At 49.1% G+C, this 14,286-nt stretch overlaps 1 protein-coding gene across 1 annotated transcript; it reads left to right on the top strand.

The window, feature by feature from the left end:
• Positions 1 to 524: 524 nt before the first annotated feature.
• Positions 525 to 5,762, top strand: LOC139019239 (uncharacterized). The gene is given in 4 exon segments (XM_070428314.1): positions 525 to 545; positions 1,134 to 5,040; positions 5,043 to 5,120; positions 5,434 to 5,762. Coding segments are annotated over 4 exon segments (4,335 nt in total).
• Positions 5,763 to 14,286: the final 8,524 nt, after the last annotated feature.

Genomic DNA, 14,286 nt, shown 5'->3' with positions numbered 1-14,286 from the left:
CTCCCTGGTGGCTTCTTGGGAATCTTGAAATCTGGGCATAACATTTGGGGGCTCGTCCGGGATTCCCAAGACCATCGAGGGACTCCCCATCCGTGAGTCTGACTGACCGCGGTAGGTGTCTGTGTCGTGTGTCTGTGTTGTTGTGTGATCTGTGTGAGCTCGTTTCTGGAATCTAAGTGCCTGAGGGGTCTGGCGGACGCGCCGTGTACGACCACAGGCCGGGGAGAGTTAGAAGACGTTCTGCTCCCCATGAGGGATGTGTATCCCCCTCATGAGAGATGTGTATTCCTCTCGCGGATTTGAGACGAGGCGGGTAGCTTCCGCCGGTTTGGCATAAGGCCATTGTCTAGCTTTCGGGTTTGGCCTCCATGGAATTGGAAGCCTGTTTTGGTTCTGCGTCCATGGAGTTGGAAGACTGTATTTCTGGGCCCGTTTGTTGTTTGTGTTTGTGTTTTCTTGGTTTTATTTTGTGGACTTACTGGACAGACGTTATGGGACAGACTCAAATTACTCCTTTAAGCATTATGGTCGACCATTTTAAAGAGGTAAGGGAAAGAGCCAGCGACCTCAGTGCGGAGGTTCGGAAAGACCGGTGGCAGACTTTTTGTTCCAGGGAGTGGCCGACCTTTGACGTCGGGTGGCCGCCGGAGGGGACTTTCGACCTCCCCACCATCCGCCGGGTCAGGGATGTCGTCTCCCGACTTAGGGGGGGACATCCTGGTCAACTCTCTTACATTGTTACTTGGCAGGACCTCGTGGAAGACCCACCATCTTGGCTCAGGCCCTTCCTACCTCCACGTTCTCCTGGGCCGAAGCCCATTCTTGCCTTGCAGAGAACGGAAAAGGAGGAGAAAAAGAAGAATCTTACCCAGCCTTCAGCCCCCCCGTATCCTGTCCTGCAAGGGGGGACTGAAGAAGAACTAATCTTTCCTCCCCCATATAGCCCATGGGGCGATCCTTCCACGCCGGGAGTGGCTGGGGGCGGAATTCTGGAAGGGGCTGGGGGTGGAGTTCTGGGAGGGGCTGGGGGCGGAGTTCTGGGAGGGGCTGGGGGCGGAGTTCTGGGAGGGGCTGGGGGCGGAGTTCTGGGAGTGGCCGAGATTCCGGTAGGAGGCCCGCCTCTCACCCGGCAGAGAGCTCAGCGGGAACTGTCTGCTGCAGCACCCGACTCCACCATCAAGACCCTGCCCTTACGGGCCGCTGGACCCCCGGATGCGGACGGCAACCAGCCCCATCATTACTGGCCTTTCTCAACATGCGATCTCTATAACTGGAGGGCACAAAACCCTAAGTTTTCTGAAAAGCCGGGGGGGCTTATTGACTTGCTGGATTCTGTTCTTTTCACCCATCAGCCCACATGGGACGACTGTCAGCAGCTTTTACAGGTTCTGTTCACGACGGAAGAGAGAGAAAGGATCCTCAATGAGGCTCGGAAAGTGGTTCCAGGCGTGGACGGAAACCCAACTGCCAACCAGGTCCAAATAGATGTCTCTTTTCCCTTAACTAGGCCTGAATGGGATTTCAACACGGCAGAGGGTAAGGCGAGGCTTTCGGTCTACCGTCAGACCCTAATGAAGGGTCTCAGAATGGCTGCTAGAAAGCCAACTAATTTGGCCAAGGTGGGGAATGTTCAGCAGGAAAGGGATGAGTCTCCAGCTGCCTTTTTAGAACGGATCATGGAGGCTTACCGCACCTACACCCCCATGAATCCAGAAGCTCCTGAAAACAAGGCAGCTGTGATCATAAGCTTTGTAAATCAATCGGCCGCAGATATTAAAAGGAAACTACAAAAAGTAGATAGGTTGGGAGAGAAGAGTTTACAGGATTTACTGGCAGTGGCAGAGAAGGTGTACAATAACCGAGAGTCTCCAGAAGACAGGCAGGCTCGCGTCGTGGCTGCCACTAGCAGTAGGCAAACTCGGGACCTGGCTAGAGTACTGCTGGCTACGACCATGGACTCCCCCAAGGAGCGAGACTGTCGCCTCCGACAGCTTGCAAGCAATAAAGGAAGAGGTAAGCAGACCACCCGAGAAGGGAGGCGGGGGCTTCGGAAGGATCAGTGTAGATTTTGCATGGGAATAGGGCACTGGGCTCGAGAGTGTCCGGAGAAGGCCGGTGAGAAGGGAGACAGGACCGACCGAGTTAGGGTCTTAGAGCTGGGTGAACTGAGTGATTAGGGGAGTCAGGGTTCGGACCCCCTCCCCGAGCCCAGGATAACTCTCAGAGTGGAGGGGACTCCTGTTAACTTCCTTGTTGACACCGGGGCACAACATTCGGTCCTCCGCACCCCGCAAGGAAAACTGGCAAACAGAAAGTCCTGGGTGCAAGGGGCAACTGGTATAAGCCAGTATTCATGGACTACCCGAAGAACCGTAGATTTAGGAACGGGCCGGGTATCCCACTCTTTCATGGTGATACCGGAATGCCCCTACCCACTATTGGGACGGGACCTACTGACCAAAATTGGAGCTCAGATAACTTTCAGACAAGGGGGGCCTCAGGTCACCGATGGGGAGGGCCGCCCCATTCAGGTCCTGACCATGAGGCTAGAGGATGAGTATCGCCTCTACCAGAAGGCTTCCCCAGTAGAGGGCAGTATGGACAAATGGCTACAAGAATTCCCAACAGCTTGGGCAGAGACAGGGGGGGTGGGGCTGGCTGCCCACAGGGCCCCAGTCCTGGTAGAACTAAAACCAGGAGAAGGTCCAGTAAGAATCAAGCAGTACCCCATGCCTCAGGAGGCACGGAAGGGAATTCAGCCTCATATCAGGAGACTGAAGAGCTTGGGGGTGTTAGTCCCCTGCCAGTCCGCGTGGAACACTCCCCTACTGCCGGTTAAAAAGCCACAGACAAACGACTACAGGCCAGTACAGGACCTCCGAGAAGTAAATAAAAGAGTTATGGATATACACCCAACAGTCCCAAACCCGTACACTCTCTTGAGCTCCTTGGCGCCCTCTAAAGTCTGGTACACGGTATTAGATCTGAAAGATGCCTTCTTCAGTCTACCGCTAGCACCTCAAAGTCAGCCCCTGTTCGCCTTCGAGTGGCATGACCCAGAGGAGGGCTTCAGTGGACAGCTGACCTGGACGCGCCTACCCCAGGGGTTCAAAAACTCGCCCACCATCTTCGACGAGGCACTGCATGAGGACCTGGGTGAGTACAGAAGGGAACACCCCAACCTGACCCTCCTCCAGTACGTAGATGACATCCTGATTGCTGCCGACACAGCCAAGGACTGTGAGCGGGGAACCCAAGATCTATTGGCCACCCTGGGGGCCTTAGGGTACCGGGCATCCGCGAGGAAAGCTCAGTTATGCCAAGAAAGGGTGAGTTATCTGGGATACATCTTAGAGGGCGGGCAGCGGCGGTTATCGGATGCCAGAAAAGAGACTGTTTTGAAAATCCCTACTCCCACCTCTCGAAGAGAAGTGAGGGAATTCCTAGGATCGGCCGGCTACTGCCGCCTCTGGATACCGGGTTTTGCCGAAATCGCCAGGCCCCTATATGAAGCTACGAAAGAGGGAAGGGCGTTTAACTGGACTGAGACAGATGAAGCTGCCTTTAGGCAGTTGAAGAAAGCCCTTCTAGGTGCTCCAGCCCTGGGCCTGCCAGATATTACGAAGCCCTTTCATCTCTTTGTAGATGAACACAAAGGGATAGCGAAAGGGGTCTTGACTCAAGCTTTAGGCCCCTGGAACCGCCCAGTGGCTTACTTGTCCAAGAAGTTAGATCCTGTAGCTGCCGGCTGGCCACCGTGCTTGAGAATTATCGCGGCAACCGCGCTCTTAGTCAAAGACGCTGACAAATTGACCCTGGGGCAGGAAATCAGGATTACAACCCCACATGCCATTGAGGGAGTCCTGAAGCAGCCTCCCGATAGATGGATGAGTAATGCACGTATAACCCATTACCAGAGCCTCCTACTCAACCCTCCAAGAGTGCGGTTCCACCCCAGTGCAGCCCTCAATCCTGCTACTTTGCTGCCCGACCCTGACTTAGATGCCCCACTACATGACTGTGCGGGAATCCTAGAGCAGGTGCATGGACTCCGGAAGGACTTGACCGACCAGCCCCTCCCTGATGCAGAGGCCACCTGGTTCACGGATGGAAGCAGCTTCGTGCGAGACGGGTGCAGGTACGCGGGTGCAGCGGTGGTCACTGAAACGGACACTGTGTGGGCAGAGGCCCTGCCCCCCGGGACGTCAGCCCAGCGAGCAGAACTCATCGCCCTTATTAAGGCACTGACGCTGGGGGCTGGGAAGCGGCTTAACGTTTATACAGACAGCCGTTATGCATTTGCTACAGCTCATGTCCACGGGGCAATCTATCAGGAGAGAGGGCTGCTGACAGCAGAGGGACGGACAATAAAAAATAAGCAGGAGATTCTCGATCTGCTTGCGGCCTTATGGCTTCCTGCCAAGTTAGCCATAATCCACTGCCAGGGGCACCAGAAAGCCGATGACCCGGTAGCAAGAGGTAACCAAAAGGCTGACCAGGCTGCGAAGGCAGTAGCCCTTACCTCGGTCCCTACCATGGCCTTACAACTCCCAGACCCGGGGGACCCAGTCTTACCAGACCAGCCCGAGTACTCCCAGGAAGAATTGCAACGTATCAGAAAGCTCCCCAGAGCCCAGGAAATAAAGGGATGGTGGTATACACCAGAAGGGGAACTTATACTGCCAGACCGGCTCGGGGACGCGGTATTAGAACATATGCACCGGTCCACTCACCTGGGAACCCGGAAAATGAAGGACTTAGTCCGACGTGCTGGGATCAAGATTCACCAGCAGAATACCAAGATAAATCAGGTTGTGTCTGCCTGCAAGACCTGTCAACTCACAAACACGAGAGTCGGATCAAACGAAAAAGGGACCAGGCTCAGAGGCATCAAACCGGGAGCACAATGGGAGGTCGACTTCACTGAAATTAAACCAGGGAAGTATGGTTATAAATACCTTTTAGTTTTTATAGATACCTTCTCTGGCTGGGTAGAGGCATACCCAACCAAGCACGAAACAGCTCAGACGGTGGCCAAGAAGCTGCTGGAAGACATCTTACCCAGGTATGGTTTTCCTGCTATGATAGGGTCCGACAACGGGCCAGCCTTTATTTCACAGGTAACACAGGTAGTAACCAGGGCTATTGGGGCAAATTGGAAATTACATTGTGCTTATAGGCCCCAGAGTTCAGGTCAGGTAGAAAGGATGAACAGAACTTTAAAAGAGACCCTTACCAAATTAACCATGGAGACTGGCGGGGACTGGGTGGCACTCCTACCGTATGCCCTTTACCGGGTAAGGAACTCCCCATACACCCTGGGCTTTACTCCCTATGAAATCATGTTTGGCAGGCCACCCCCTATCATTCCTAACCTTAAAGCTGACCTTCTTGCTGAATTTGAAAATCAAGATCTATCTCTTTCCTTGAGAGGGCTTCAGAAGGCGCATGAGGACATTTGGCCGCGCCTCCGCGCCATCTACGAAACCAGCCCAACCCCAACTCCTCATCAACACAGACCAGGAGATTGGGTCTACGTCAGAAGGCGTCACCGAGAAACCCTTGAGCCACGTTGGAAGGGTCCCTACACCATGGTGCTGACGACCCCCACCGCTCTCAAGGTAGACGGCGTTGCAACCTGGGTCCATCACACTCACGTCCGGTCAGCGGATCCATCCATGACCCAGAAGGACTGCATCACCAAATGGAGCATCGATCAAGATCAACGCAACCCGCTCAAGCTCAAGCTACAGCGTGCTTGACCTGCCTGATGCTGGTAACATGATTCGCGATCACTCCTGTTACCAGGAGCCCCCACAATACTGTGTAATATAATGCCTGCATCTTCATGGACATGGCTCCAAAGAGACAAGGACAATTTATAGGATCACATGTTTAGTGGCAGAAGATGTGAAACAGCCATGATACCAGTATTATGTTATATTAACCTTTGATTCTTTTGCAGGCTTGAACACATGTTGGCTGTCCTGGAAGGGTACTATGTGGGGTGAACCCCAGAAAGTAAAGGGTGCCTAGCTGCCAAGAGGGCAGGTGCCCAACTGGGCAGGGAACGGTGCCCATCAGGTTTCGGTCTCTGTTGAGAGACAGCTAACACTTGGCAGCCTGCAATACTGTCTTGCAGGCCTGAGTCATCATGCCCATGTCAGGGGTAGTAAAGCTGGCATGTTAGAATAGAAGGTCTGAGGCATGGTTATGCATAGAAAGAAGGTTTTATACCAACAGTTAGATCAGTATGTTTTTCTCCTTACGTAATTCCTCCGAAAATCTGGCAATACGTGAAGGGATTTATTCCCTCCTGGGAAGGCACTTAAGCATCCTGTATTGCCAAGAGGATCCCAATTGTCTATAGCTGTTGTCTGAGCTCTCCGTTCAAGCTGGGTTCATGAAAAGCTGGTACCATGGATCTGTCTCTTGCCCAATGGCGTAAGCTGGGCCCTCTCTGGAGAAGAAACCTGGGTTTCCCAAGATATGTGATCAATGCCGGGGCCCGCCAGCAGGCGAGGGGATCCCTAGGCAATTGCTGGGCATGGAGGCCACAGGGGCATAGGACCAAGGAGACAGAACTGAACCTCACATCACCCTGCTTGGCCCCAGAGGACGGCTGGTTAGTCAAAGACGGGTAAGATTCCTCAGGGAGGAACAACCTAAGACAGGCACAGTCACAGAGGGGCCAGCAGAAGAGAACTTGGGGTTCAACAGAGGTGGGGCATAGATCCTCACCCCCCCAATGGTGCAGAGGCTTGAACACTCGCGCCTTCTGAGGAAGGTCTCCTGTCCCCATGGCTACTTTTTGCTTCCCATGCCCAGCCAGACCAGGAACCAAATAACAGAGGAGACTTGGTCCAGCTGAAAATGGTACCCAGAAAAACGGAGGCTTAGTTTAACACACTCCAAATTTAAACCTAGCCTAACAAACAGGAATGCTTAAGCCTCCTCAAGGAATCTTGATTTGGCTTCTTGATAGCCCTGGAGGAATTTTAAGAAGAAAAATCCTATTTCAATAGAATTTGTTAAATCTGAAATGGTTTCTTTCCCTTCCACTGAACCATTTGTTAAGCTTATAGGGATAGTTCAGTTGATAGTTCTGGTAGAATAGAAATGCAGTCCGTCTCATGATTGAGCCGGAAGTTCCAAGACAAGGGGGGAATGAAAGGGCCGGCGGGGCACGTGGCCCCTCAGGCATCCGGCAGGGAGGATGACGGGCAGCCATGGCCGAGGCAGCGCCTGACCAGATAGGTGCAGGCCCGCGGACGCCCAGAAGGACCCGGGCCGCCCTCCTCGGCCTCCAAGTCACTTTCGGGCCGAGCAGCGGGAGACCCAAGGGCCAGGCGGGGTGGTGGGCGGCCCGCCTCCCGGTGACGCCCACGGCGGCAGGCCTTGCATGGGAGCCGAGTGGCTGGCTTCCCATCCATTAAGGGACCTCCATTTTGTATGGAACCATGTGCTCAGCGAAGGCTCCTTCCCCCTCGGAAGGAGCCTCTGCTAGCCACACCCACCATTTCTCTGGACTAACCAATGGTAATCAAGGGAAGTGCACGCCATCGCTATGACCACATCCTGTGTAATGGGTCACCAGCTCGCACCTGGCCAATCGGCGGGGGGCACAGCCCCCTCTCCCACCCCTACTCCAACCCTCTATAAAACCCCTGGTTCGAGCAGACTGCTTTCTCTTTGCCACCTGCTGCTGCGTCAGTAAGGAAGGTAGAGGAGCTAAGCCCGGGCTTAAAATAAAAGACTCTTTGCTTTTGCATCGGACTGGCTGGCTCCCTGGTGGCTTCTTGGGAATCTTGAAATCTGGGCATAACACCACCCTTCTGGCCCCAGGCACATTGCCATTAGCTTCTTCATTCCCAAGCACTAGGGGCCCTTCCTTTACCTCTAGAACAGCAGTACTCAACTTGTGGGTCGAGACCCCTTTCACAGGGGTTGCCTAAGACTGAAAGGGCGAGGGCTATGCCCTCCATCTTGCCTGTATCCTCCATGTTGGGGCCACGTGCGGCCTTCTTCCCCGAAGCCCAGGCCTCTGCTGGCCACGCCCGGGATTTTACCAATGACAATCAAGGGAAGTGCACGCCATAGATATGACCACATCCTGTGTAACAGGACCCGGCTTGCGCCTGGCCAATCGGCAGAGCACAGTCCTTTCTCCTCCCCTTACTCCGACCCCCCCCCCCTATATAACCGGTCTCTGGGCGGGGTTCGCTCTCTTGGCCACTTGGCTAGCCGATGTGTGGGTGAGTCTGGTGGATGGAGAGCTCAAGCTAGCCTGAAATACAGATTCTTATGCTTTTGCATCAAATTGGATGGCTCCCTGATGTGGTTTCTTGGGAATCTTGAAATCTGGGCATAACAAAGACCATCAGAAAACACATATATAATTACATATTGTTTTTGTGATTAATCACTATGCTTTAATGATGTTCAATTTGTAACAATGAAATTGGGGTCACCACAACATGAGGAACTGTATTAAAGGGTTGTGGCATTAGGAAGGTTGGGAACCACTGCTCTAGAACTTGTTTGCTAAGCCCAGTTACTATAGTACCTCTGTAATTTACCCAATAAATGTCCTCTTACAATTTGAATCTTGCTCTGAATTCTTTCCTAGCCAGCATCTAAGTACTGAGGTTGCTGAACCCAGGTTTAGTCTGACCCCATGGGTCAGACACCTGGTGCCATTCTGCCGCCTACAAGAAGAACTTCCTCCCCAGTTCCAAATGAGAAATAAAGTTCCCAGGACTTTGTGTTCAGGTGGGCAAGCATCCGTTTCTGTGCAAGTTCTCTTGGGAATGTCACCCTTCTCTGGGTTCATTCCTACACAAAGGCTGCAGAGCTCATGTGCAACTTTGAGTCTTGTGGATTATTCCTTAGGGATATTTCTTGAATTCATTCTTCTGTTGACACTGACTCCATCATGGTGCAACAGGAATTTTTAGGGGTGAAAAAGACAGGTTTTAGGAAATTTTAGAAATTAAGGGGACCATGGAATAAACATAGGGCTACAGAGCAGCAGAAGGTATATTTCCATAGAATAGGGAAGCTGAAAAGCTGCAACAGGTACATTTCCATAGAATGAGGGAGCTGGGAACAGCAAAAGGTCTATATTTACAAAATAAAGGGAAGGAAGCCCTTCATCCAGAAGAAGAAGAAAGCCCAAAGGGAATAGGAAAACAATAAAGAAGGGGGGGAGAACCTCATTTGTCCCATGTGAGGTTCCACCTTTGAGCCCAGGAGTTACTATAGTAACCAGTCCAAGGGAATAGTGACCAATCAGAGGGGGAAATCAAGGCACAAAGATCTATAGCCTTTATAAGCTGTAGAAAAAAAGGAACTCAGTGGGACTCTTTCCCCCTCTCCACTTGGGAGTCTGTGCTGTGAAATTCTTTCCTCTTCCCCATGTGGGAATCTGTACTCGTTCTTCAAGAAATCTCCACCTTTGCTATACCACCTTCCGTCCAAGGATTCATTCTTCGACTCCGATGGACAAAGAGCCCAGGAACCAGTCTGCCCAGGGGAACATCGTGTGTTCCAGTCCAAAAATTCCTTTTTAATTTGCTGCAACAGGTTGAATGAACTTCAACCTTCCTCTTAATTCTCATTTCCTTCTCTTTGCCCCATTCTCTGTAAACCATATAGTCACTTTAGCCCAAGATACTCATCCTTCCCCAGGTCACCATGTTCTTCATTCCTTCATGCTTTTGTGTCATAATTTTTGCCTAAAATCCCTTTCTTTCCTCTCTGTCAAGCTTCCAGAAGATAGGGAGGGGATGCCTTTCTTAGTATCAGTAACTAATACAAGAATTTCTACCACCTGTAGTATAGACAAGCTGAGATAGATGAAAGACACCAAGGATCATCCCTCAAGTTTCCTACTTGAGAAAGTAGAGCACATTCGAGAGTAGAGCCCCATCAATATACCTAATTTGGAAGGAGTAGAGGTGGAGGGGGAAGCATATTGCAGAGCAGATGGGAGTTCTTGGCATGGGAGTCCTTTGGGCATTGTAGAGCAGCAGCCCTGGGAAGCCAACCTTATGGGAGGTGTGAGCATGAGCTGGAAAATGAAAAGATGGTCAATAGTGGGGCTTCCCAGAGACAGCTTCTCCGTGCCCTTTTGTGCTTCTTAAGTTTGAGTATTTAGCATTTGTGGTTAAAATATAGTTAACTTAAAAAAAGAGTCGGAATTGCAATCAGCCCACTTCCGTTTCACTTGTGATCCTGGTGTGCTCCACAGGAGGTGTCTGTCCACTGCGGGACAGACAGAACTGCTCCACCTGGCAGCACTCACATCTACACTGACTTAAGGAAGACAGGGACACCTGCTCCACCTGCCTGCGTGAGTGGACTGCTCTTGGGCTGGTGGGCACCCCTTGGTCAGAGCCTTGGCTGGGCTCACTGCCCAGTCTGCTGAGCTGCTCTGTTTTCCAAGCTCAACAGTGCCACCAACAGGACGTATCAATGTTGCTGAGGCCCCTGAAACATTTGGCCAGAGGCTCCAGGTAAGGCAGGGAGCATGTACCTAGGGAGGACACAAATCGAGCCTTGTGTGTGGTTCCCAGCATTTTGCCAAAATTGCCTTCTTTGGGAGATGTTTTCAATTTCAGATCTGGGGCTCTCCATTTAAGGTGCCCATTCTCTGTACTCTAGAGCAGCGATTTGCAACCTTTCTCACCTCATGGCACACATAAATTAATTACTAAAATTCTGCGGCACATCCAAAAAAGATATATTGTTTGTTGATTTGACAAAACATAGGTATAATTTTGATTCATATACACTGGACGGCTATTACTGTGTTGGCTGTGGTCACTTTTTAAATTTGAAAATCGAAGGGAAAAGAGGTCGGTGCCCCTGACTAAATAGCCAGGTCTTGCATGTTTTAAAAATTCTTGTGGCACACCAGTGTGCCTGCCGCCACACACGGGTTGAAAATTGTGGCTCTAGGGAGCTTCCTTTTTCACAGGCATAAGCATCATCTTGGGCTCTCTGCTCACCCCTTCCCCACACTTCCTCTTTATACAAACCCTAAAGTTCAGCATAGGCTTATCGCAGCATGCATATCACAGCATCACAGCTTTCCTTTCAAGCCTCAGGTCTTCCAAGCCTTCTCTCCCATAGCCCCGCCCTGGTGAGGCTGCTAATGTCATTGCTCCTCGGCCCAGTTTGCATGGGAGCAACCTCTTCTAACAACCGTAAGAAGCTGGCATAAGAGCACTGTCAGGTGCCAGCTCCTAGCATTGTTACTCGCCGCCCCCCCCCCCCGCCCCCCGCCCCCCCCCCTCCCGCCCCCAGTCTGTCTCTGTGGGACTAGGGGATAGTCTTGCAATTCTATACTGTTTGGTATTCCAAAAGCCTTTCACTAGGCTTCTATGGACCTACCATTCAGGATTTCTTCTCCATAATTGGCCCCTGTCATACACTTAGACTGTTGTTTTCAGGGAGTCGTGGACTCTAAAGACTGTTTAGGAATTGGAGGAGTGTTGCCGAAACCGGTTTGGCTCAGTGGGTAGAGCGTCGGCCTGCGGACTGAAAGGTCCCGGGTTCGATTCCGGTCAAGGGCATGTACCTGGGTTGCGGGCACATCCCCAGTAGGAGATGTGCAGGAGGCAGCTGATCGATGTTTCTAACTCTCTATCTCTCTCCTTTCCTCTCTGTAAAAAATCAATAAAAATATATTTAAAAAAAATAAAGGAATTGGTGGAGTGGTGAGGTGGAGGAGAATACAGCATTACAGGAGCCTCAAAAACCAGCCCAGCTCTGCAGAGGTAAAGCAATTTAGGTTTTCTGAGACTCACCTGGAGCTTTCCAATAAAGACACAGGCAGTGGCAGAGAGGCCACGACCCCCTCCCCACGACTTTTTTCTGTTGCCAGCAGGTTTGCTCTATTTCTGATAAAGCTTATGTGGGCTGCCCCATCAAATTCTATCTCTCTAAAACCTTTGGGATAGATTGATTTTCAATCCAAGTTGATGAGATTTTATCTTTTCTCCCACCTGTGTCCTCACAGGCTTGTTTAAGTGGAAAGTTGAAAAAGGCTGTATTTGGGGCTGCTAGCAATCCATATCGCTTGCTAAATTGAAATTTCGTAGCTTTCCAAACCCTGTTTTGTTGTCTTTGATTCCTCCCCCGCCCCCATGTTTGTCTATTCAGATAAGCCCATTATATGGATTGTAGAAGAGAGCTAAATGGAAGTGATCATTATAGAGAATGAGGAGCTTCATTCAGTACTTATCTTTTTTCTTAGAAAAAAATTCTGATTTGAAAGGTCTGCTGAGAAACCTTTAGCTTTTTACATTTATGTACTAGCTGGAATTTTGGTGCCAATTTTTATTTCCTTTGGATGGGAGGTAGGTAATTTTTAGTTGATTGTGCTTTCATAATGCAGTGCCTGGTGTCTCTGTTAACAACAAAACCCCCAGATTGCATCATATGTCAGCTAATGACATACCCTCACCCATAGTGTATGGTGATTCTTGAATACTGAAAAATTATTTTAAAATTTGAAGGATTTTCTTTGAAAATCTAGCTGCCACTCTATTTCCCTACTCCCCTTTCAGTCTTGGTCTTTGAAAGAAAAATCTGCACCTGCTGCCACATTCCCGCACCCAGTCACCCCTTTGTTCACTGGATCCTGTGTCACCATCACCTCACAGGTCACCGTTGAATTCCTAATGGCTGAATTCAACACTTTTCAGCCCTCTGCTCTCACATCTTACTTCAGAGGGAAATATATGTGAACCAACTTGACTTTCCCAACTTACTATCCTAAACTCATCCATTCTTTCTTCCCTGTGGATTGAGCCCATCTTTTGTTCAAAGTTTCATATTTGATACCATTCCCTCCCATTTCCCTGTTTCCTCTGGAATCTCACTCCATCAAAAGCTCCTCTGTTTTGCCTTTCTCTGTCTATTGCTCCTTCCAAATCAACCTATAAACATGTTCAAGGGCATCCCATCTTTAAAATGCACACACACACACACACACACACACCCTGCACTGTTCTTCCTGGATCCTGTGTCCTCCTTCAACTATTAGACCATCTGTCTTTCCTTGAACAATCAAATTGGTTGACAAAACAGTTTTCACTTGTTATCTCCAAGTTTTCACCTATTCTTTCTCTTGAATATTTCAGATTGTTGTTGTTTTGTTTGTTTGTTTTTGTTTTTTTGAAATCAAATGAGATGATTATATGTTTATTTTCTCATCTGATCCTTGGAACGTTTTAAAAAAATTCAATTTGCTAATGTTTTATTTGACATTTGGATGTTATAACAATTGAACCCTAGTTTTCCTTCTAATCTAAGAGTTTTTTAAAAATATATTTTATTAATTTTTTACAGAGAGGAAGGGAGAGGGATAGAGAGTTAGAAACATCGATGAGAGAGAAACATTGATCAGCTGCTTCCTGCACACCTCCTACTGGGGATGTGCCTGCAACCAAGGTACATGCCCTTGACTGGAATCGAACCTGGGACCTTTCAGTCTGCAGGCCGAGGCTCTATCCACTAAGCCAAACCAGTTAGGGCTAATCTAAGAGTTTTATAGTTTTTTTAAAAAAATATGTTTTTATTGATTACAGAGAGAGGAAGGAAGAAGGAGAGAGAGATAGAAACATCAATGATGAGAGAATCATCTATATCTGACCCCCACTGGGGATCAAGCCCAAAACCATGACCTAGAATTGAACCATGACCTCCTTGTTCATAGGTTGATCAGATGGGCTAGAGTTTTATAGTTTTAACTCTATAAAATTTTATCTTTTTTTCCACCTGCGTCCTCATAGATATTTAAGTGGAAAGTTGAAAAAGGTTGTATTTGGGCCTGCTAGCTAAACATATCATGTCTTATTGAATTAGCCATAAAATTCAATAGGAAAACTTTTCTTATAATTGTGATGAGACAGATAATTTCCTTGTTCCTAAGTTTAATAGACATACATCTTAGATTTAACCACTGGTAGAATTTTTAGAAGTCATATTGAAGAATTACATATTTATTCCTACTTTTCTAACATGTTTTTCCCCTAAAAAATTGTAGGATAAAAGTTATCAGATGCTTTTCAGTATCTCTTGAGATTTTCAAATAAATTTTCATATTAGACCTATTTGCATCATATTTTGTTTCAGGATATTCTCATAGCAAAGTACTTTGCATTATTGCAGTAAAATACTAGATGAAGGTGCATAAGCATTTAAATGTACTTGAATTTAAGTTGCTAGTGTTTTATTGAAAGTGAGATTGCACTATTATTTGATGCTAACATTTTT

Source organism: Myotis yumanensis, unplaced genomic scaffold (genome assembly GCF_028538775.1).
Source record: "Myotis yumanensis isolate MYYU_CA2020_CCGP unplaced genomic scaffold, mMyoYum1.0.hap1 SCAF_11, whole genome shotgun sequence".
In the NCBI taxonomy this organism is placed as follows: Eukaryota; Metazoa; Chordata; class Mammalia; order Chiroptera; family Vespertilionidae; genus Myotis; species Myotis yumanensis.
The sequence above is the reverse complement of the archived record's forward strand: the minus strand, read 5'-3'. Positions and strand labels throughout refer to the sequence as shown.